The sequence below is a fragment of the Canis lupus genome, chromosome 11 (assembly GCF_011100685.1).
Source record: "Canis lupus familiaris isolate Mischka breed German Shepherd chromosome 11, alternate assembly UU_Cfam_GSD_1.0, whole genome shotgun sequence".
In the NCBI taxonomy this organism is placed as follows: Eukaryota; Metazoa; Chordata; class Mammalia; order Carnivora; family Canidae; genus Canis; species Canis lupus.
In genome coordinates, this window is record NC_049232.1 from 39,966,287 (window position 1) to 39,990,211 (window position 23,925).

The 23,925-nt window shown below is 41.7% G+C and overlaps 1 protein-coding gene across 3 annotated transcripts in view; it reads right to left on the minus strand.

The window, feature by feature from the left end:
- Positions 1–15,186: 15,186 nt before the first annotated feature.
- Positions 15,187–23,925, minus strand: part of MLLT3 (MLLT3 super elongation complex subunit) — a 279,534-nt gene continuing 270,795 nt past the window's right edge. For 2 of the 3 annotated variants that reach the window (XM_038552508.1, XM_038552509.1), the window contains exon 11: positions 15,187–19,497. In XM_038552508.1, coding sequence (XP_038408436.1) covers positions 19,366–19,497 — 132 coding nt within the window. In that variant the 3' untranslated portion in view covers positions 15,187–19,365. The other variant, XM_038552510.1, reaches the window with a different exon arrangement.

Below are 23,925 nucleotides of genomic sequence, written 5' to 3' on the forward strand. Positions count from 1 at the left end.
TCGTGACCTGAACCAAAATCAAGAGTCATCTGCTTTAACCAGCTGAGCCACCCAGTGCCTTAGAAGTCTGACATTTTTAATGAAACTAAAATAGACCAGCTGTTCTTTGTGAATTCATTCTTAGAGGGTCCTAAGAATTTCCTACAACATTGAAGGTTAGTGGCTGAGAGCTTACGGACTTCAAAAGGGGAGGGTATGTGTGACTATGGGTACAGTTGTCCTTGCCATCTTCTGAATATTACCTGCTATCCTCCTATTTATTGACCTTAAAAGCATTAACTCCTAGAAGTGACATGTACCATCACCACAAACGTCTTTTCAACTTTAGAAAAATCTACTCCCAAATTTTCCCATATTTTCATTCTCTCTAACCAGTAAGAAACTGTCGAGCGTCTGGCCTGCTTGGGTCTTTTTTTATTGCAAGGAATATTTTTTTTAAATGCTTATGTTATGGGTCAGGAGAAAAAACAGTGAGGATTGGATTCATTCCAGGCTCACTTCTAGGTTCTCAGTGAACTCTGAATATATGCTGTCTCTTGATACTTATGTTTAATCCCGATGATAAAAGGGGGAAGGGGGATGTCACCACCATGCAGGAGTAGCTCGAGACTCTTTCATCCCGGAGTAAAAACACCAGGTCCTAATTCTAAGATACTTCCCAGGCTGAGGTGTGCCTCTGAGGGCTTCAGTACATTTTCTCTTCATCTCTGCCAACTTCATGATCTGATTTTTACTGGCTGGGTCTGTCTCCTGTCTCCCTCCCATGAGGCCCTTTGGGGCTGAGGCTGCATCTTTCCTCCTAAATACATCCAATTGGACGCAGAGTAGGTACTCAAATAGGTGGCCAAAAAATGAGTGAACGAATGAAGAATCTACTCCCCCAAAGCTAGCCAAGAGTAGTCCAGTTGGAGGACACGAGGGAGAGGTCAGGGCCGTGGGTGCCCTGTGCTGAGGCGAGCTGCAGAGATTTATTGCTCCGGCTCCTGCCTCCATCTGTCCACTGTTGTATTGCTAGTCAATATTGACGGTTGTTGAATAACCTTCATTTATACATTATTTAGTAGGGGCAATCAGTCAAAGTCTCCATGATCGTGGCCCGGCTTTTTCAACTTGCCTCTTATCTGTAAACACATTTCCTGAGCTGCTCTATCTTTTCATCTTGTCTAGGTGATCTATAGCAATATCCCAGGACCTGCCTATTTTCTCTTTAATCCCCTGATGGATTATAAATAGCCTGTGCTAAACCTTCCCAAAGCTTTGAAGGCAAATTCCTGCTTGCTGAATGCTGATCAGCCTCTTGCTCCACACTCAGACCCCTTCAGGAGGCCGCCCTCCTGCCCCAGGGCCGACGCAGAGCCTTCTACACATCTCTGGGCTCCTGTGATAGTTCACACTGCGGCCGACGCGTGGATGGATGGTGGGAACACGCACAGCACTCGCTGCTGGAGACACTTAACAGAGGTGATCCAATAAGTGAAATCTAGCATAAAAATGGCAGAGGAGAGGGCACCTGGGTGGCTCAGTGGTTAAGCGTCTGCCTTTGGCTCAGGTCATGATCCCTGGGTCCTGGGATCGAGTCCTGTATCAGGCTCTGTGCAAGGAACCTACTTCTCCCTCTGTCTATGTCTCTGTCTCCCTCATGAATAAATACATTAAAATCTTTAAGAAAAAAAAAAACTAAAAAAAAATGGCAGGGGAGAAAGCAAGCAAAAGAGAAGAGTAAGTGAGGGGAAACAGAAGGAGCAAGGAGTGGTGTGAGGGGAAATTTGGAGGGCCAGGAAGGGGCAAAAGAATAGCGGGGCAGTGGGGAGAGCCCTGCTCACTCTCTTCCCCTTGAAGACACTGTGTTCACTAACCCACCAAAGTGCGTCCAACCACCTCTGTAGTAAATGCTCTTGTTGGAGACAGAAATGGCCTGGGCACAGCTCCATGCTCTGATATTTTATGATCCTTTTTATTCTATGCACAGAGAAAAAGAACCCTATTGCCTGACTTCCCACATTTCAGAGAAACTCCTTCAAGGCACATAGTGGATCCTGGGACCCACTGTTTCCTAGGGCTCCCTTTAATGAACATTTCGGATGTTCACTTATGACAGGAGTGAGCTGCCCAGACTCCCCCCATCCTCTGCTTTGAAAACTGACCCCCGCAGGCTGGGTCCCTCTCCTCCCCAGCTCCCTGTGGCTGCCTCCAGGCCAGGGGGGAGCAGCCAGGTTGCCCTTCTGAGCTCACTTCTTCCTGCGTCTTCATTTTCAATTTCCAGTTACCGCCTGATCCATTAAAAAGCACTTATTCTAGCAAACCTCTTGAGCAAGTTCTAATCTGCTGTTTCTCAGCATAAACTCATCTTTACCCTCCCATTCAGTATTGACACTAAATTAAGCAGAGTGGTTCACGGCCTCCTTTGCCACTGCCCCTCCTGCCCCTGACCCGGTCTCAGGCTGGCTTTCTCATGCTTCCGTGACATCAGAGTCAGCTTTGGCTCTTCTGAATATCTGTGGGGCTTAGCAGATGGGGTGGTACTTACTAAATCCAACCTCTACAAAGCCATTAGCAGAAATGCACACAAGACCACCTCGGCTTTTTGTGGACATGTTCCAAGTGACTCCCAAGGCATCCTTAAACGGTTGTCACTTTCAGCTTCCGACCTCTGAGCACTCGAGTCTTCTCTGCCATAAATGCCCCTTCCTACCCCTATAAGGGAGTAACTCCCATCGGTATGGAGTGAACACCCTTTAGAAAACAATCCACTTTCTTAAGATCCAGGGCCATACATCTGGAAGACACCAAACTTGGTGAATATGTTCCCAAAGACTTGACACTTTGACCCTGGAACCAACATTTATGTGTTTTGTGCTAATTTTCTTGGATTATCTAATTGAATCTACCCCAAACTCCAGAATGAGTTTTAAAATAGCAGACAGGTGATGAAACTCATCTGCACAGAACTCTCCAGTAGCTTCCTGTTTTACTCAGAGGAAAAGCCAAGCCCTTGCTCCAAGCAGTCCGATCATGATCAGCTACCCTTCTGTTTAGTCCCCATGTTGCTCCTCTGTCCCCTGAGAGTCCTTTCACTTGTCCTTTCGACTGTCTCTGGTCTCTGTTCAAATGTCACCATCTCAGCAGGACCTTCCTTGGCCACCAGATATATATAGTAGCCACGTCCATCCTATCTTCCAGTCCCTGCTTACACCTGCACCATTCCAGCCCCACTCACAGCCTGTTACATGTTTATTTACTAACTTCCTCCAACTAGAATGTGGCTGCATGAGGCCCGGGCTTTGTTTTGTTCACTTCTGAATCCCCATAGTCTAGAACAGTTTTAGAACGTCTGCTCAATAAAACATTGAGTAAATGAATGAATTATAGTATTCTTGTTACATCCATTTTACAGTTGAAAAACAAGTTTAGGGTAACTAATGAACTTCTCTTTATGTTTATAAAGCCATTATACAGCAGAGCTATGAAAATAGTACTAAGGGTATACCAACCTTTCTTTTCAGATTCAAATGCCTTCAAAGGAAATATGTTTCCTAGGTTCATTCAGTTGGTGGTGGTTTTGACCAAAACAGAAAGCAGAGATAGAAGATGATGAACCAGTGAGGGAGCCCAGTCTGGGACTTGCAGTATTGGAGGAAGTCTCATACTTCCTCCAAACTCACTTCCTATGTTCTCTTCTCCTTGCTCTTTTTTAAAAAAATTATTTTTTATTTTTTTAAGTGATCTCTACACCCCATGTGGGGTTCAAACTCATGACCCCAAGATCAAGAGCTGCACGCTCTTCCGACTAAGCCAGCCAGGTGCTCCTCCTTTCTTTGCCCTTGATATGGACCCAAGTCAATCATTCCTTACTTCACCAAAATCAAGTGAAGAAAAGATCACATAAAGTTTCCAACAGTTTGAGGAACAACTTGTTGTTGTTACTTGTAAATATTTGAAACCATTTCTTGGATGACATTTTCATAGGAAGGGAAAGATTATATAAAATGAGACAAGCCAACCTCAATATATGCTAAAGTCTGTATGCTCCACAGGGCTGATACTGTGCATTATTATTCCATTGACCCATAGGAGACCATCAATAGATGTGTAGTAACTAAATGAATGTCACTGGAAAAATTTTTAGTCTAAGAGCAGATTTGGATTCTGGTCATCTTATCCAAGCCAGCTAATTACAAATTTGCCAATTTAGCAATTTGGTTGGGGGATGGAAGTAAACCACATTTAAGAAACTGCCAATGCAAAGGAAAGTTTGAAAAACAAAATCTACCACTACTAGAATGGAATCTCCTCAATTACAAGAGAAACCCAGAGCAGAATCTGTCCCCTTAGTGCTATACAGGGGATGAGATGAGCCCACCAAACAGCCAAGTCAAGAAATGGGTTGCTTTCCAGCCCTGAAAGACATCCCAGAGGGAAAGGCAGACAGCCATGATTTACAAACCAGAAAGCTGAGTTGGTGAAGTGTAAACAGGCAGTCTAAAGAAATCCAAGGGATCCCTGGGTGGCGCAGCGGTTTGGCGCCTGCCTTTGGCCCAGGGCGTGATCCTGGAGACCCGGGATCGAATCCCACATCGGGCTCCCGGTGCATGGAGCCTGCTTCTCCCTCTGCCTATGTCTCTGCCTGTCTCTCTCTCTGTGACTATCATAAATAAATAAAACTTAAAAAAAATTAAAAAAAAAATAAAAAAAAAAAAAGAAATCCAAGCTGGCACTTTCTAACATATATAACTTCTCCTCTTGTGCAGGCCTTCTGGGAAGGAGGATGGAGCTGACGCAAGGAACAAAATTCCTTCCCCTGCTTCCTTGAGTCTTTCTGAGGGTCTGGAATATCAGGAAGTGCCTCCAGGCACTCAGTACTTTCAGATTGAGAAACAATATTGCTCCTTGTCCAACTACCAAGCTCCATGGAAGGCTAGCCCTCCAAAGGATGAATCATCCTGCTGACAAGTTCAGATTCTTCCTATTGGCATGGTAATGGAGGTAATCCCTCCTTCATTGTAGGCTGGACCTAATGACTCTTCTCATCAATAGAATATAGAACAAGCAATGGATGTCACTTCCATGACTGGTTGTAAAGAACAGACTTCCATCTGCTAGCAGACACTCTCTTTACTGGCTTTATCAGAGCAAACTGTCAGTTAGAGAAGTCCATGCAGCAAGATAGTGAGGGCATCATCTGGCCACCAGCCAGTAAGGAACAGAGGCCCTCAGCCAACAGGCTGTGAGACATCGAGTCCCACCACAACCACTAAATGAACTTGAAAGCACATTGCACCCAAGCAGAAGCTTGAGATGATCATGGCCTAACCAGCATCTTGACTTCAGCCTTGTGAGAGACCTGAGTCAGAGGACCCAGCTAGGCCATGCTTAGATTCCACAGAAACTGTGAAAAATGTGTGGTGTTTTAACGTGCTAAAAGCTGTTATTTTTTTAAAGCAGTAATAGGTAACCAACGCAAGCATGAGATGCACATAGCAGAGGTTCACACTAAAAGGGTCAAGGGAGCACAGAAACTTGGAGCCATATGCACTTGGGATGTATGCTCCATGGAGGGCAGGAGTATGGGACCCTACTTAACAATACAAAGCTGTCCATGCTGTTCCCACCCACCATAGCTGCCTATTTATCCAGTGGATAAAGACCAAGTTTCTCAGTCTGGAAACAAGGACTGCCATCATCTGGCCTCTGCCTATTTCTCCCACCTCACCTCCTGCTTTCCCCAAACCTGCACCCTATCTTTGAGTCTATATAGAGGTCTATATAGGGGTCCCTGTTCCAAAACTGTTCTTTATCTATGCCATTCCCTCTTCCCAGAATGCCTTTGTGTACAGCTCGTTCCCTGCCTCCCTGGCACTCTGTGGAACTCCACATGAACCCCTACACCTGCCTCTCCAGTCATTCTCTCATCCCACACCCCATGCCCCATCCTGCAACCTTTGATTGTTCTTGTCCGTACCCCCTCTGGCTTTAAGCTCTGTACTGAGCCTCTTCTTCAGTTGATACCTCAGTGGCAGTTCATGGGCTGGAAAATCACTTCGGTCAACAACTGATGAAATAACCATGGGATGGACCTGCCAGGACGATAAACAATTTTTTATTGGTTTTATTATATCTCATACCATGCTATTGAAGTAGTAATAGGGCAGCTTACAATAAAAAAGACTTGCATTCAAGGTCAGAGGCACATAAAATTGAAAGCTACATTGGAGGATGAAAAAGCAAAGCCTCCAACCTGCAGGTATATTTGTCACAATGGAGGATTACCTTTCACTCTGCCCTTAGGCAAGCAAGAAAATTCCAAGAACTATTAATTTGTCTATACCTAGCACTTTGTTCATGTTGAGAAATCTGTTAAGAGAATGGCTTTCACAAGATTTGTCACAATTTAGGTTCCCATCCTAGAGATCCGTTCTTCTCACCAATATTCAAATCACTTGAAAGAAGGGGGGAGGGCTTTAAAAATCAATATCTAATGTTATTGCCTTTCAAGAAATCTGCCTTCCTCCCCACTGGCTACTGCCTGAAATTGACCTGCGGACCCAGAGTTAGGTCAACATAGGAATCACTCAAGGAGTGAAACCAACCACCTTTCCCATAAAAAAATGCTCAAGGAAGAAGGCAGTGATGACCCTTTGTTAGAGAAAGTGTCCTTACAAGGTGTAGCCCATCAGATAGAGATACTCGATGACTCTTTTAAAATACCTTTAAATCAGTGGCGCCTTAGCACAGATGCCTTCCATTTTGAAGAGAAAATATTGATGATTTAGACAGTTCACCAAAAATTTGTTTCCATATAACAGGCTTATTGTCGTGAGGGATTTCCAGGCAAGATCAGTAATGGGCCTTGGAGAAAAGGCTTTGAATCCTATGAAAGTAGAATGACTTAACTGAGCAGTAATGGAATTTTTTTTATCTTATTGGGAAACACCATCATCTTTGGTCCACAGAAGAGAATACATCCAAAACCTAAGCTGAAATCTCTGCAGGGTTGACTTATGACCTAAAGGAACAATCAGACAGTGGAGGGCAATCAGTCCTTGCAGGGCAAATAACCCTGAGTTTTTACAAATTGGTTAGGTGTGAGGGACATGATCGATGGGTTGATTATTTGACTATGTAATGCGCTGGATATCATCTGTAAGGAGGACTTGGATTTCTCTGTACAAAAATTCTTGTACCTGAAAATTCAAACTGAGTTCTATGGAGGCTAACAAAGCTACTATATGCCACCAAAGGAGAAGGCTCAATAATTTTGGGGAAACAATTTTTTTTTAAAGTATTTTTTTTTAGGGGGATCCCTGGGTGGCGCAGCGGTTTGGCGCCTGCCTTTGGCCCAGGGCGCGATCCTGAGGACCCGGGATCGAATCCCATGTCGGGCTCCCGGAGCATGGAGCCTGCTTCTCCCTCTGCCTGTGTCTCTGCCTCTCTCTCTCTCTCTCTCTCTCTGTGTGACTATCATAAATAAAAAAAAAAAAAAAAAAAAAAAAATAAAGTATTTTTTTAAATTTTTTATTTATTTATGATAGTCACACAGAGAGAGAGAGAGAGAGAGAGGCAGAGACACAGGCAGAGGGAGAAGCAGGCTCCATGTACCGGGAGCCCGACGTGGGATTTGATCCCGGGTCTCCAGGATCGCGCCCTGGGCCAAAGGCAGGCGCTAAACTGCTGCGCCACCCAGGGATCCCCGGGGAAACAATTTTTGACCTTGGTTACTGAGCAAAGTCATTAGGAAATAAGGCATTTATCGAAAGGTAAAACTAAATAAACAGTTATCTTCTTATGCAGGAATTGCTAACTTATTTGATGATATAAAAGAAACTTTAAAACTTTATACTTGGTGCAGGTTGGCAAAATCAAAGCAGACTAGAGATTGCAGTGGCAACATCTTGTCTCCATCAGGGAAATTTCAATTTGTGCATTCTTAAGTACTTCTGGTTTATTTTTATCCAGATGGATTTGCATCTGATTTGCCTCTTTCTCTGCACAGCTCTTTGGAACACCCTTCCCCCTTTCTTACTGATAACTTATCACACACCCTAATAGGCAACGACACATCACGTTTCAGGCAGCCACCAACACACAGGAAGTCAGGATAATCACTCAGGAACCAAAGTATTCAGTGCTACTGGTGAATGTCCTGTCCTTCGTACACCACCACCTAGCCCAGGAGTATGGGCCACGAAAGCAAATTGCCTGAATGTCAGCACTGAGAGTAGGTTGGTGGGCTATACTGCTCAATGTAAGTAAAGGCACAGCTTGAAGTCATTTGCCTCATGTGTGGTGTCTCCTCGTCCAGGGCACATATTGGGCCCACAGCATCTTAGGCACAGGCCCCAGAGGCTGGGTCACCAGCTCAGGATCAAGATGGGGCCCAGGAATCTGTATTCATAACAAGTCCCCGATTAGCATCCTGGACCACTGGGAAGCAGAATTAGGCTATCCAAAAGCACCAGAAAATGGATACTAATGTGGTAGCCCCCCGACCTGGCTCATTGTTAGACTCACTGGAGGAACTTCAACCACTGGGATTCATAGCCCTCTGCTCTGGCCATGGGATCTTGGACTTTCTTACACTCCCACCCTGGCCACACATTAGAATAATCCACATATTAAAAAATCCCAACAGGTGGGACACCAGTGGCTCAGCAGTTGAGTCTGCCCTCAGCTCAGATTGTGATCCCAGGGTCCTGGGATCGAGTCCTGCATCGGGCTCCCAGCAGGAGCCTGCTTCTCCCTCTGCCTGTGTCTCTGCCTCTTTCTCTGTGTCTTATGAATAAATAATTTTTTTAAAAAATCCCAATATTCAAGGCTCTGCGCAGAACTGAATCTGGTACCTTTGGGAAAGGAGTAGCTGGTTAAAGCGCGTGAGGTATGATTCTCATGAAAGAAGACCACACAGCTCAGCATCTGGGAACCCCTGTGGGAGATGGTGGATCATGGAGCTGAGGTCACCGGGGTTCATCTTTATCCAACAAACCAGAGTGACAAGGAGCCGCTATATACCGACCTTGTGACGGACACTGTAAGGCTGGTTCCTTTGTCCCCTCGGCGCCCCAGACTGTTCCCTGTGCACTGGTTTCCAGCTCAACTGTTTATTCAGGGCGATCCTTGAAAAACGCTTGTGAAACTCAGATCAGATTAAGTTTGCCATCAACGATGGGAACGAGAAGGCTGAGAGCCCAGAAAGGCTGTTTGGTGTGCCTGCCAGTAAAGATTTCCATAGAGCTTCAAAGAAGTTCTAACCACATGATGACATTGTTGCTCGGGTGTAAGGAGCCTCTATCCCAGCAAGATGGAAAGGAGATCCTGTCGCCACAGCTGCTACATTTTCACAAGCTCCTCAGGAGAGTGGTTGGCACATGGTAGGCGCTCAATAAATAGCTGTTGAATGACTGACTGAATTTCCACCACCGCAGCTAAAACCTTAAATAACCTTTTAAGGTAGCTCACTGTGAAGTTTTCTCCAGTTTCTGAGAAGACTCACCAGCACAGTCGTCATCACAATAGGACACCAGGAACAACTGGAACTAGTAGTAAAATTGCTTTGCTGTTTAATGTGGGGCAAAGAAGTTCTACTGAGATATTTAAGGAGGCTTTGCTTAAATCTCCAGCATCATGGGGATATCAATACTGGCATCTCCCCATCAGTGACAGGCACAGTAACGGCCTCCCCAAGATAATGCCATCCCATTCCCTCAAACCCGTGAAAGTATTACCCTACATGGCAAAGGGGCAGGTATGATTATGGTTAGTTAAGCATCTTGAGATGAGGAAACTATCCTGGATTATCTGGGTGGTTCAGAGGAAATTATGAGACCCATAAAAGATGGAAGGAAGACAGAAGTTCAGGATTGGAGGGAGATTTTCGGAAGCCACACTGATGGCTTTAAAGGAGGAAGGGGCCATGAGCCAAGGAATGTGGGCAGCCTTTGGAAACTAGAAAAGGTGAGGAAATTGATTTCCCCTCCAGAAACTCTAGAAGAAATGCAGTCCTCCTGACGCTGATTTTAGTGCAGTGAGGCCCATTTCAGACTCCTGACCTCTCGAACTCTAAGAGAAGAAATTTGTGTTGTTCTAAGTCACTAGTTTGTGTTAATTTGTTACGGGAGTAATAGTAAGTTAACACATTGTATTTAAAGGAAAAAATATAAGGACTAAGTGACTTCAGGAGCATTTCAACATAGGGTTGCATGGAGTACATCACAATGGGATGGCCAAAAATACTCCATCAAAACTGTGGCACACTTTTAAAAGAGCACATGGCTGGAATAATTGTCTCAAAGATATTTGCTGTAAATCATATCACAGGATAACAATGGCCACTTCTATAGGTTACATACTTGCCTTAGAATGATATAACACCTTTTTTTTTTTTTTTTTTTTAAGGTCTACATGGTAATAGGTCAGAATGTCTGACTAGCCACGGTCACAAACCTTTGCTCACTCTGGGTGAAATGGCCAACATTTTCAAGAGATGGTCTCTCATCCAAATACCTCTTATTAAAATGGTAAGCCACAGTTGTGTAAAGATGATGATGATGATGATGATGATGCCATCTAACCACCACCTTCAGAAGATGTTATGAAGTCATTTTTGGAAGGGCATGCTGTCACCCTGTCCCTTGTATGACCTAGGACATTCATGTATGGCATCATTGTGTAGGATTGTAAGTTTGTAGGCATGCAAGGCTTGAACCTATAACTTGAGGTTCACCATTGCTATCACCAGCAACTGAACTCACCAAGTAGAAATGTGTTCAATTCTGTTTTATGTGACCTGACACTGAGGCCAGAAAGAGACCTGAAATCTATGTTTTACTTTGAAGCTTCATTTCCTCCCCACAGGCTGAAAACAGCTTCAGGTAGCAGTTGGTTATGTAGCTTAGACCTGCAAGAACATGCATGTGAGGATGGCTGATAACCATGGCTGTGAGGGTAACAGGTATGCTACAATAAGCTGACGATTAGGATAAAGACACTTGAGGCAGAATGGCAAACAGCACCAGGACAATCTCATGCGTTGGCAAAATTCTCCACCAAGAGAATAGAAGATTCTCATCAGATTCCAACATCATGAGTCAAAATCACTCTCATGTACTGAGCTCTTTACTCTAGAGCAGGCATAGGGTACTAAGTGCTCTACAAACATCCAATCTGCATAAGAGCCTTAAAACAGAAGTATATTGTTCAGTCCATTTCACAGATGAGAAAACCAAGCTTTTGGAAAGGCCAATCTACAGGGCTAGGAGTGGCAGATCTGGAATTCAAAGTTAAGCTTTTCTGACTCAAGTATCTATGATATTTATCACCATACTATATACATTACCTTTAGTAGCAGATGAGGAGACATAGTTTTGGGTAAAGAGGCAGCAGAGAATGACATCAATGTAAGCCAAGAGATTTACTCATTCAACATATTTTGAGTATTTGCTCTATTTGAGAAATTGTGCCCACCTGGATTGGAATCACTAAAATATCAAAGGATGTCAGGTAGCAGGACCTGGAGACAGAGTAGAGAGCAGCAGAATTTCAGAACATGCTCCCTCAATGAGAGAATCTGCCCATTGAGCAGCTCCAGCAATGGGCTCTTCCACAGGGAACAAGAGCAGGCAGAGTAACTCAGCAGGTGACCAGGAAGAGGTTGCATCTCCAGCACAGGTGTCTGTTATCTTGTGCAGAAAAACCACCTCAACATCCAGCAGGCTCTGGGAACAGGAAGAGGGACCTAATCCAAGGAATGGGTCCTCCCTGCACATGTTGTAGAAAGGACTGTTGGCTTACATGGGTAAGTGGTGGGGATGTGAGGTATGGCCCAGGGACCCCTTCAACTACCAACGTTCCTGAACAACGCTGAAAATGCCCTTTACTGACTAGATCCTAGGGGCCTGCCTTGGGAGAGAGAGAGAGACTCTCCTATTACCATAAAGAGCCCTACCCAACATCCTTTAACATCATCACAACATACCTAAGGGATAAAGAGATGGAAGGGTGGATTTTCAGTTTGGTGTGTTCCAAAGTGTGTCCTTTAAAAATAGGGTGACTGCTATATCCTGGTTTGCCAAAGACAGCTTTGGTTCGCTCATGCTGTCCTGGGATAATTAAGTGTTCCATTTCATTCTCAAAAATGTTCCAGTTTGGACAATAAGCTAAATGGTCACCTAACCCAGAAAACCACTTCTGTGGCTATGAGTAGCTGTGTTGTCCTTCTCTGAACCTATAACCTCCCTATGTTGTAAACCTCAAAGAATGAAATGTAGTATAAAAACTATGTTGATCAAGGAACTTAAAAGGAAAATATCTGTTATCTTCTGTAACTACTGTTGTGTTACATACAACTTGGGAAATACTGTATTAAATAATTAAACAAGTTTGGTTGTTGTCAAAACATATGGCTTCCTCAGAGATTGAATACAGTAGAATGTCATGAATATATGGTGGAGGGTCGTTTTTTACAAATGGGCAGTTTTGCCAAACTTAAGACATTTCATGAAAAAAAGGTTTTAAGAGGCCAATGTTTACAAAATTCTCCACGTTTCTTCAACAAATAGGAGCGCTTAGTGTGTCCAGGAATTGTTCTAGGTCTTGGAGAGCCATCAGTGAACAAGAAAAGTCCTTGTCCTCATGGGGTTTACATTCTAGTGGAGGAGACAGGTAATCTGTAAAAAAATACTGTAATTTTGGATTTAGGTCATTGGAAACCAATGATCTATCACCTGAGTGATTGAGAGTCAAAAACCAAACATCTGCCAATTCTGAGTATTCATGAAGCAACCTGTCTTCAGACATGAGTTAGCATTTGACATGAATCATTGCTATCAATGGGTACTGTGTTTTCTTAATAGAAACAAGTCTCTTCCCACTCTTGAACTGAGTGACTTTTATCATTCTTGTTAACATAAATGTGCCTTTGGGCGAGTCCATCTTTTGTTAGCTTCTGTTCAGGGCCTATAGTCATAATATATACCTTTACTATTCTTTTCTGTCCTAACTAGACCGAATTGTTCTTTAAAATAGCATCACTTTCAAAGGAGATGTTTATAATTGCCTAGTATCCAGGGAAAAATTTAGAACAAATGGAAAGTTATTCCATTCTGTGCCACACATACCACCCCCTAGGGCTGGGATGAGGGACAAGAGGGTGCTTAAAAAAAAAAAAATGCGCATGCACACAAAAAACCTCCTACCCTTTGATTGATTCTGTGCAGAATAGAGACTCATATTTAAATGAATAAGCCAAGTTAAAACTTTCCCTCCTGGAACAAAGCAAAAGGAAAGCCTCTTTATGTTGCAGGGGCTATAGATGCCACGGGCTGAGCCTGTCCCAAAGCTTCCCTCCACTGCTCAAAAACTAAGCCATCTTGCTGCATTTAGCACTTCTCACCAGACCACCCACCCAGACGCGGATACACAAACCACATGTGTGAGGAATGCTGTTCGGCTAGGAAATCAGTATCACTATTTCAACCTTATTACTTGCACAGACGGCCCTTTTAGTGCAACTCATTTGTTTTATCTTTTCAATAGCTTTGATTATTTTCTTTTAATGGCCTGGATTTATCCTTTTCTACCCTTTTGAAACTTCAGAACTCTGTGGTGCGGGCTGCATGTGGTGGAAGACATGATTACGAGGGGAAAATGAGCAAACAGCTTTGCCTTTACTCCCCCCACGCCTCCCCATTCCTTGGGGCCATCTATTCTGTGCAGATTGCCCAGTGCCCTGAGTGATTATAAAAGTGGACTCAGCAGCCTTCCCATTCAGGTGGTAGGCTACTTCTGTTGTTACTTAACAGTTATAGGGCCCAGTTATAATTACTGAAATGTCTTTTAGTCTGTGCCATGTGTTTCTCTCTCTAGCCCTTGGGAACCATATTGGTTACCCTCTTTTAATTAAGGGGAAATGAAGACCAAGAGGCTAAGCTGACAGCCCAGGGCAAGTTAACAACCTCTGGAAAAGACTGGAAATGGCACTACTAAAGGGGACCACATAAACAGGAAGGTGTGGATACTGTTACCTGGCAGAAAAAAGCAGAAGCCCTGGAATGTGCTCAGGATTTTCTATTTGGGTGGTATCTGGGCAAGGAAACCCATAAAATACCCTTTAGTTGCTCTGCTAATCAGAATAAACAAGTCCATTAATTTTGGACACTATGTCCCTGGATTCCCAAGCAGACAGGTCTGGGTGTCAGGCCTTGGTTGCACCGCCATCTCTCTCTTGGACCCTTTGCCCATCCAAGTGGGAACGCCATTCTGAGAGAGCTAGTGGAACAAATGTACTGGGGCAAATGGGCAAACCCACCCAGTATACCTTGTGAGAGCACTTGGAGATGGCATCTTGACTTTCTTTAGCACGCCCAAGCTGCCCAGCTTGACTTCCTCCTCACTGGAGAAAATGCAAGACCATTATTTGAAAGTAAACAAATGGGTTATCTAGGTTCAAACAAGGGAAGAGATTTGTCCAATTTGAGCATGGTCATTAGAAAGCTCAGCTGCCAGCCAAGCCCATCTGGGACTGATGCTTCCACACCTAAAATCAGCTCCTAGTTGATAGCATACAAGGCAGCCCACTGTAATCTCAATGGCTTGTCAGCCTGAAGATAAGGTGACTTTCTCAAATTTGCTGTAAGTCTCTTTACTATGAACTAGAGCATTATATCCAATTCCTGGGTTATTTGCCAAACTTAAAGTATTCTATTCTCTTTGAAGTAGAGCTTCTCCTTCCCGTCTAATCAAGGTAGCACTTCTTGCTGCTCAAGTAAATGCAGAGCCTTTGATGGACTTTGTCTAGTGATAGCACGTTGTTTAATTTATGTACCAAACCTTCCAGAGAAATATGGGGAGAGAGGAAAAATGCCATGTACAAGCAACCTGGTTTATTCCAAGACTGTGCCCCATCATTTCTTACCCTGTCTCTGCAGAGCTTAAAAAAAAAATGACTATTTTTAGGAATACAGAAAATGGTACTAGACCCTGGGGACTCAAAGATGAATGGGGGGCTGGACCGTGCCCTTGCTGGTTCTTATCTCTCCATTCATTCTTCTGCAGGACCAGCATCACTTCTTGAGAAAGGCCCAAGAGCTCATTTTCCCCTGTATGTAAAGCGAAAACCAGACTCTGCTCAAAGGACTCTTACCAATCAGTAAGACTATACATTGTAAAGAAAATGGAGCCACAGCAGATTAGATATGAATTTAAGTAAAACACCTATTTCTGTCAATCTGTACTTATATTTCAACATGGGTTTTAGAGATGGGAAATACATCTTACGAATGCCTTGTAGTTCACATAATAGCATCTACACACACATACATAGTGTATCTTTCAACATAACTACACATACACACTCCATTAAAAAAGATACTGACAGATTTAGAAAACGTATTGGCCTTGCACTGTTAATCTCAAGAATACATTTTTGCTTAATTTATTTTTGCACTGCACAGTAGCTCTGGCCACCGTGAAGGATCTGTCAGCATTTCCATCATAACTCTATTTGCAGATACTGGAGTACAAGTGCCAAAATACATATTTACAGTTTACAGACAGCGGTGGCTTTGTCCTTTTAAATTGACTTCTTCAATGCATCTTTACAAGGAATATCCAGGGATGGCAGTGCCTACATGATCAAAAGCATCATATAACACAAAAGGGGTCAAAGATATAGACTTCCAGCCCAAGCTTAAACTAAACCATGGGAAGTGACTCCTCAACATTCACTGCAGCTGGAGTTGTATCTACATCAGAGTCCCAAGTTTAGAGCCACAGTCTGAAGCAACATTAGAATATGAGCATGTGCTTGTGTACGGTACATAGCGTTGGAACACAAAATGCTAAAGGTGGGACGCAATGCACATATAGCAAACTACTCCAGAGCCGATCACTTTCCAAGTGAGAAAAATCGAACACAAGCCACCAAACACGAACGCTGACCATTTCCAACACTGGACCTCCAACTTGGTTACCTGGGTAGAGTTAAAACATTTAAGAGCAAAGTCTCTTGTAAACAAATATGTTAACTTATTAACATGTGTGGGACTTGAAACGAACAGTATGTGGGATGTTATGCAGGCCCAAACTGTGTTTCTCAAAGGTTAGCTTGGTTTGTACAAGTAACAGCAGAAACATTTTTTGGTGGGAGGAACATTTTAGGGGAAGAAAACCAATTTTATTGGTTCTTTCCACAAAAGGAGGGTGAATAATTATTTGGATCAGAGAGATGTGCTTAGCAATTTCAAAACGTTTAGAACACTCAGGATTTTTTCTTTTAGAGTTTTTGTACTGTGGTCTTGGGTTTTTATCCTTTTCCCTACTTTCACACAATATGCAAACCTATATGGACACACTTATTTGTCTACAAAAAGGTATAGGGAGAGGTAGACAGTCTTGTTGCTAACATAACTGCTCTATGCTAACTCACATGGAAGCATCCCCTCTCATACATAATGCTGCTGCAAACCAGACGCAAGCCCATTTATAAGAGGGGGAAGTTCTATATGTATCTTTCCCCCCTCAAAGTACTGGAGGAAAATTTTAAGGAAGTTTCTCCTACTCTGGCTGGCTCAAACCATATTCACACCCACCCAATGATTTTATTTGAAACCTATCTATCTAAGGAATTGAACCCTGCCATTTCCCCTTTGTGCTTAAAAAAACCAAAGCCACTGTCAGGATGCACACGTGCCAAATATATTTTCTAGCAGGTTTCAACAGTGTTTATAAACACAGCAGAACTGAGTGGGAATGGTACTTGAAGAGAGTATAACTATTTGAAATTGAAAAGGGGATTTATTATTTCTGCATTTAAAGATTCGATGAGAGTGAGAATACAACGTGCAAAAAATCAATGTGACTCTCACTCTATTGAAATTTTGTGGAAAACTCATTTTGTTGCCTCCATGAGGATTAGTGGATGGGTAAGTTTTCTTGAGTTTCGTTATTAATTTACAAACTTCCATTTTGACGATATTCTGAAGACATCTGCTTTATTGCCTAAATTTGAGGTCTAAAGTTTATTACTGCAATAGCTTCCCTTCTCACTGTCCTTTTTTGTTTGGTTGCTTATATTTTACCTAGTTTCCTGGTAAAAGTGGTCAGAAGAACAAGAAAAACCTTCACACTGTCAAATCATTTTGCCACACAACTTAGTTACAAAAATAAAAATGGCCCCAACTACATATATACATTTCTAGTTACACTACACAGATATTTTAGTTAAACCACATCCATTTCTGGCTTAATTAGAATATGTGGATTAGCAGTTAGAAATGTTTAAAGATTTCTAAATTTTGCAAACAATTCATGTAAGCATTGCCCTCCCCTTTCATCTGCGAAGTTAAAAACAAAACCAAACACAACTAAAACCACGCCTAAAACCACACACATCAGTCACCTAATGTCCAAAATGACTCCAACAGTTTCTCTGGAGTTAAACATTGAGAAGGGAACACACAACAAATGCTTCAAGGACTGTTCATGCCAACCATCAAGAATAGTAATGTTACCGAAAAAGTCCACTTGTCCTTGGGGAGGACGCTTCAGAAGTAATTTACAAGGAGCATGGCTGTATTATAATTTTTTAAAGGAAAAAATAGTGTCTTTGGATAGAAAGAAACAATGTAAAAAAAAATCCCCTTTTTAAAATGCAGAAATAACTTCATTATCAATCTGCATTTACATTACTGCCCAAAAGAATGGGTCTGGAAAGACCATTTTCTGTACAGACACTAGTTAATCTCTGTATGAAAAGACAGCATCTGGCATGGGAATAAACAAGGGAGAGCCTAGAGACTGGTCTATTCGCACACATAGAAGCTTTCTTAAGGCTGATCCAGTGAATGAACCTTTGGATCCAGAAGTATTTCTTCATTTCCCTTCTTTTCAGTTGAGTTCCTAGCAAAAACTTGGAAGATGAGCTGTTCTCACTTGGCACATCTCCATTTATGGAGAGGATGGAATAATGACACCAAAAGGACTTTGGGTTTTTTTTTTTTTTCTTTTAAAAATAATTTGCTTTCTTTTGCATGCCACAGGACAGATTTCTAGTTTTAAAACAGGGTACATCAAGAACAAAAATAGCCCCCCTCCCCAACCATCTTCATTTTTATCAATACAAGAAATCCTTCTGGAAACATAAGCAAGTGACTAAACAGGATCAAACCACTGAATCTACAAATTAATACATGATCTCTTATGGCAGAATAACCAAGAATTTTCCCCCAAAGAAAGATTTTAATTTTCCAAATATAAAAGAGTCTAAGAGGATCATACGTGAACAAAAATCTCTTATTCCAGGTTTTATGGTAAAGATGGATATAACACACTGGCAGCTGAAAAAAGCTGAAACTCTTACTAATAAATAGATCCAAATTAAGAATTTCTACAACATTTCTTTAGAAAACAGAACCAGAATTTTTTTTTTTAAATGATGATCCTGTGGAATGCCTTTACTTCCATATTTACCTAATATTAGAACAGTAAAACAGACACAAGGATGTTGATGACAGCTCAACAATGCTGGATGCAGGACGTTTACAGGTACACTTGTTTCAAAGTCCTACAGGTTTATTGACTAAGGCTAGACAACAATTCATATGATCCTATTTGGTGCATTTTTCTACCATGGTCCAAGATCATTATATGGATACAGCCAAGGGCTGGGCCCCAACTTTCAGGAGAAAGACCACAAAGAAGAAAAATCAGGGTGGCAATTTGGTCCCCCCCCAGTTGATAATATTTGTGTCCTGGAACTGGAAAAACAAAAGGTGGCAAATACAGACTGCAACGAGTAAAAGGACTTGGAAAAGTTAGTGGAGAGTGGCACGGTATACGAGTAAGGTCACTGGGCTTGGGATGGCAAGGGCGCTGCATTGAAAGAGCATCCGTGGGACCAAGTACTTATAATGTCTTGTGGTGTCATTCCCTCAACAACTTTAGAATATCTGTATGCGATAATAAATAGATCAGTTATGTAATAAGGCAGTGTGTTGAATATGCATTCGTCCTGTGGAATGAACCACCACAGAGAAAGATACATGATACCATACACATTCTTTAAGTTTTCTTGTGTTGTGTTTGATTTGTTGGTTTTCAAGGCTATCCAGGCTAACTCTTCCCGGTGATTTCCTTGGAGAGAAGAGTGGTCCGCTGAGGCTGGTTTGCTTAACCTCTCCTTTATCAAGAGATGATGACTGGCTTTAAAGAAAAATAAAGCTGAAGGTTGTTTGATTTTTATTTTTCCCTTTTGGTTGCATCATTCTGAGTGTTTCCATATAAACAAACCAAAAAAAAAAAAAAATCACAACCAAAAAAAAAAAAAAAAAAAAAAACCAAAAACAACAGTTTTTGATGCATCCAGTTGTTGTATCCTCAGGATGTTCCAGATGTTTCCAGGTAACTCTGTAGTTTACGGACTGTGGTTTTGTCCAGCGAGCAAAGGTCAAAATCAAATGTTGTGTTTGTGATATGAAAGTGTCCAGTTTCTTCTATAAGGTTCACGATCTAGGGGAGTAAAGAAGAGAAAGAATGGGCAATAAGCAATGATGGATATCACAAGGCAGAGAGAGAGACAGAGAGGTGGAGGGGATCAAATATGGAACCAAGAGACTAATAATATTCTCCTTTATATAGACTAATATTCTCCTCTTTTATAGAGGGTCTTATGCTATTGATGGCACAGAACTATCCCTTAGCCAATTTAGTAAGCCAAAGGAATATTATCCTTTTGAAATTCTCAACAAGAACAGATTACCTATTCTCTTCATTCACATCCTTTAGATGGATTTCTCCTTTCAAGTCATGTTTTACTATAAGGGTGGTTATGGAAGATACAATTTCAAGACTCTTTTAAAAATTAGTTACTGACTCAATGGATAATGACTATACTTACTAGATGTAAGAAAATTCCATCCTAGAAATAACAAGACTCCTTATAAAATAAAGTATACACACACATATAAATAATGATCATTTTTCTTTCTGATTATGTTATTGAAAACTCAAAGTACAAAGCCCAAAAAGGGAAGAAGAGAAACCATCTATAATCCTACCCGCTGAAGACCATGGGTGGTAACTGGAAGGGGGCTGGAAGTGTTTTGTTGCTTGATTTGGGTGCTGGTTATAAAAGATGCATTCACTTTGTTAAAATTCACCTAGCTGTACACTTTGTTATACCACAACAAAATGAATAAAAACATCTATTTATTACTTACAGTCATGTTCAGTTTATTCCCTTGGATATTTGAGGTTAATAAGTATTATCTACAAAAAGAAAAAACCTTTGTCTCTTCGTGTGGGATAGTCTTCCTTCATTTCTTACTGTGTGGGCTCCAACTGTCAGATATAAGATAAAAATTGTGGCAGAGGTACTCATCTTGCCTTGGCTTTCAAGAAGACACATCTAAGGTTCCAATTTTAAGAATGTTGTTGATTCCTGGTTTGAGAAAATCTTGTATCATGTTACGTGTCTTGCCATTCTTATTTTACTAATAATTTTATCAGAAATGGACACTGTGCTGAGGTAGCATGGACTTTAGGTAAGTATGTTGTGGGTAAACTGGGATGGGGGTTAATTTTAGCAAGCTTTGTGGGGGAGAGAAAAAAATAGCATCAGGATGAAAGAAAAAATATTTGCACTGAGAAAAGTGGCAAACTTTTCTACTTATTTTTAGTTGTCTCTGTAACCGCCCTCCTATCACTTGCTTATTTTCTTTAGTTCAATAACCTCAAAAAAGAGAACAATTTTAATTATTTAGGCTATTTATTCAATGGAGTTTTAGATGACCTAATTACAGGTGGAAAATAGCAGAAAGGAAACTTTTGACCCTCTCTTCTTAGGATTAGTTTTCTTTAAAAAATAGTAAATTTGTGAACTATTCCCTATGGGTCAGTGGGTCTCAAAAGAAAATGTGCTCCCCATTCCTGGCATATTTGACTTCCACAGAAGCATAAAAGACATGCTGAACCCCAATCCAATTAATCGCATGGCTCCAGACTGAGCTGTTACTGCCTTACTCAATGTCTGGAACTCTTCTTTATAAATATAACTATGGGTTTCATAATAAAACATGTTACTCTTACTATGAAATCATGACAGATACAGCAAACTGCCTACTGACTATACTTTTGTCCCTTTTTTTTTTTTTTTTTTAATACTAATAGAAGCTTGATTTTTCTGGAAGTAACCACAAGCCCAGCTAAAACACTTGCCTCCCAAGATGCACTAGCAACATACAGCAGATACTGCTACTTAAAATTTGTCAAAAATCACTGGGATTTCAGGACAATTTTTGAAAAGAATATAGACCATGAGTATGTGTCTTCTGGCCTCTGTCCCCTGTTCCTGTCTGGAATAAAGATAGGCTTCCATCTTCCCCTTGAGAGGATGAATGCAAGATGGGAAGGCTGGCAGAGCAGGACAGTAAGGAGTCTATGTCCTCACTGACCTCTTTCTTACTTTAAAGCACTGGTCCCAGGGTTCTAGCGCTAGATCACGCATCAAGAGAATCCTAGAAGGGTGTTCCCAGGTATGGTTAAAGTACTACATTCACATAAGAACTTGTTGAACTTTGAGCTTTGGATAAGTCACAGACACATATCCACATACATGCAGAGATACACACAGCCACGTCCAGGCACGAACTTGTCAAGGCAATCAAATACTTAATTCAGTTGATGCTAAATACATACTAACCATACTTTCCAGCGTAAATTATCTATTTTTGTGATACTGAAATACTATAGTAGAACATTTCATTCAATTCTGTATACCTATAAAAATACTATAGGGCTATTGAAAATGTGTAATCTTCAGGACAGAGAAAAAAATAGACTTTGAATGTACACAATGAAGGCAAAAAACAATTATCCCAGAGTGTGACCTCTCTCTCCAACTAACTGGCCAATAGGTAAGTTGCCCAAGCATTCAGAACGGAGTCCCAAATCTCGTGTATCACTTCCGACTCTGCTCACTATCTGAATGGCAATGTACAAAACAGTATAACCTGAGCCCCTGTTTCTTTTTCATCTCCTAAATGGGGATAACTCCACCTGCTCTACCTATTACATAGGTTATGCAGAGGATCAAATAAGATAATAAGAGGATAAATAAAGCTTCTTTATAAACTAAATTGCTACAGAGATCAGGGTAACATGATTATGATCAACATACAAATATAACTTCTCCTTAATGATCTGGGAGGTAACTGTACAACACATGAACTATCAAACCCAGTGCTTTCTCCGCCTCCCCTCATTGACTATTAGCCATTTCATTAGCACTAAAACAAATGAAGCAGGGAAAATGCCAGAAGCTAAAATTCAGAAAAGGCCTACTTGAATTAAAAAAAAAATAATTACAATAAAAGTTGCAGGGGTAAAGGGAGAATAGAAGATGAAGGAGAGTAGTGACATCACAATGTAGGGGCAAAGTAGAGTCCTATATTTTCCCTTTGAAATGGTAACTCACTCCTTTAGGAAGATAGCTTTCTGTGACTCAGTATAGCTGCTAATTACCAATAAGAAAGCACCAATAAAAATACCTTCTAGAAAAAGCCACTTGATTTGAAAGCAAATAAACCCACTTGCCTGCTAGGAAACTGGGTATCTCACAGGCTGTGGACTGTCTCATAGATTTCCAGTGCTTGGATGACAGGCCTTCCTACCTCTTCCACAAGCAACAACCCCACCCTCACCTGCAGCCACAAACACACAAAGAAATGGAGGGGATCTGATCAATCTCACTCAATGAGCCTGTAAGAGCTTGTAAGAATACATCAAGTAGATGCTGAGATGGCCTTAAGGTAGTAGTGGTCATAGTGGCACAGTCAAGGCGTTAGGGACGATTTACCAAAGGGAATGGCATTAATGACCTGAATTATTAGAGCATGTACCCACATCCTCAATTAAGTAAAGACTTCATAAAGAAAAATAAATGTGGGTTCCCTTCCAGGAATCCTGATAGTTAGAACATCAGAAGCACAGCATTAACATGCTTATTCCAATGACACAAGCCACAAAGCCTAAAAACATCCCACTGGTCCCTGAAGGATGCCTCTCTGCCTCACTACAGGAATCACCTTGTACTGCTGATGTGGTGTGGCTCTACCTTGCTGGTGTCACCCTGCATCATCCTGCAATAATGAATATCTCCCCAAAATAATAATGATGAAAGACAGAGTGATTGTAGATAAGAAGGTAAGAGCACATGTCGTGGATGCTTAGTGGAGAAGTAAGAGTATCTCAACTACTTGACTCATTCTTCCAATCCTGGTCATGGTGAAAACATTTGTGATGGATTATTTCCTGCCACATTAGCCTTTTAGGGGGTACGATGCAGGCTGTTTTTTTGTTTTTGTTTTTTCATTTTTTTTTTTTAATTGGAGTTCAATTTGCCAACATATAGGCTATCACCCACTGCTCATCCCGTCAAGTGCCCCCCTCAGTGCCCGTCACCCAGTCACCCCAAACCCCCGCCCACCTCCCTTTCCACTACCCCTTGTTTGTTTCCCAGAGTTAGGAGTCTCTCATGTTCTGTTGTTTTTGTTTTTAACAGGGTAAGGTCTACTTGTTAAATCTGTTGCTCTTTCCCCCAACCCTAGTTTTTAATCATAAAAACAGATGCATTATTTTTAGTCTAATTATATTTTTAAAAAAATCAGCGTTCTTTCTGCCCAAAAGCAGCCCTCTCACTGAGGGGAAGCAATGAACAAGCTTTGCTTTAACCACTGCTGCCAGCAGTGGATTCAGGTCTGGGAGATACTAGGTCTTCCTGTAGAATCGCCTCGGGTATGGACGGGAATATGCTGCTGTTTATGGGTGGGACCGCATATGCCCTACCTTTGGTGAAGAGGCAGGCCATCAGGATCCTAGCTATAAGGGATTCTGTAACATGAGGGCAATTTCCCAAGATGGAGGTAATCTTCAGCAGAA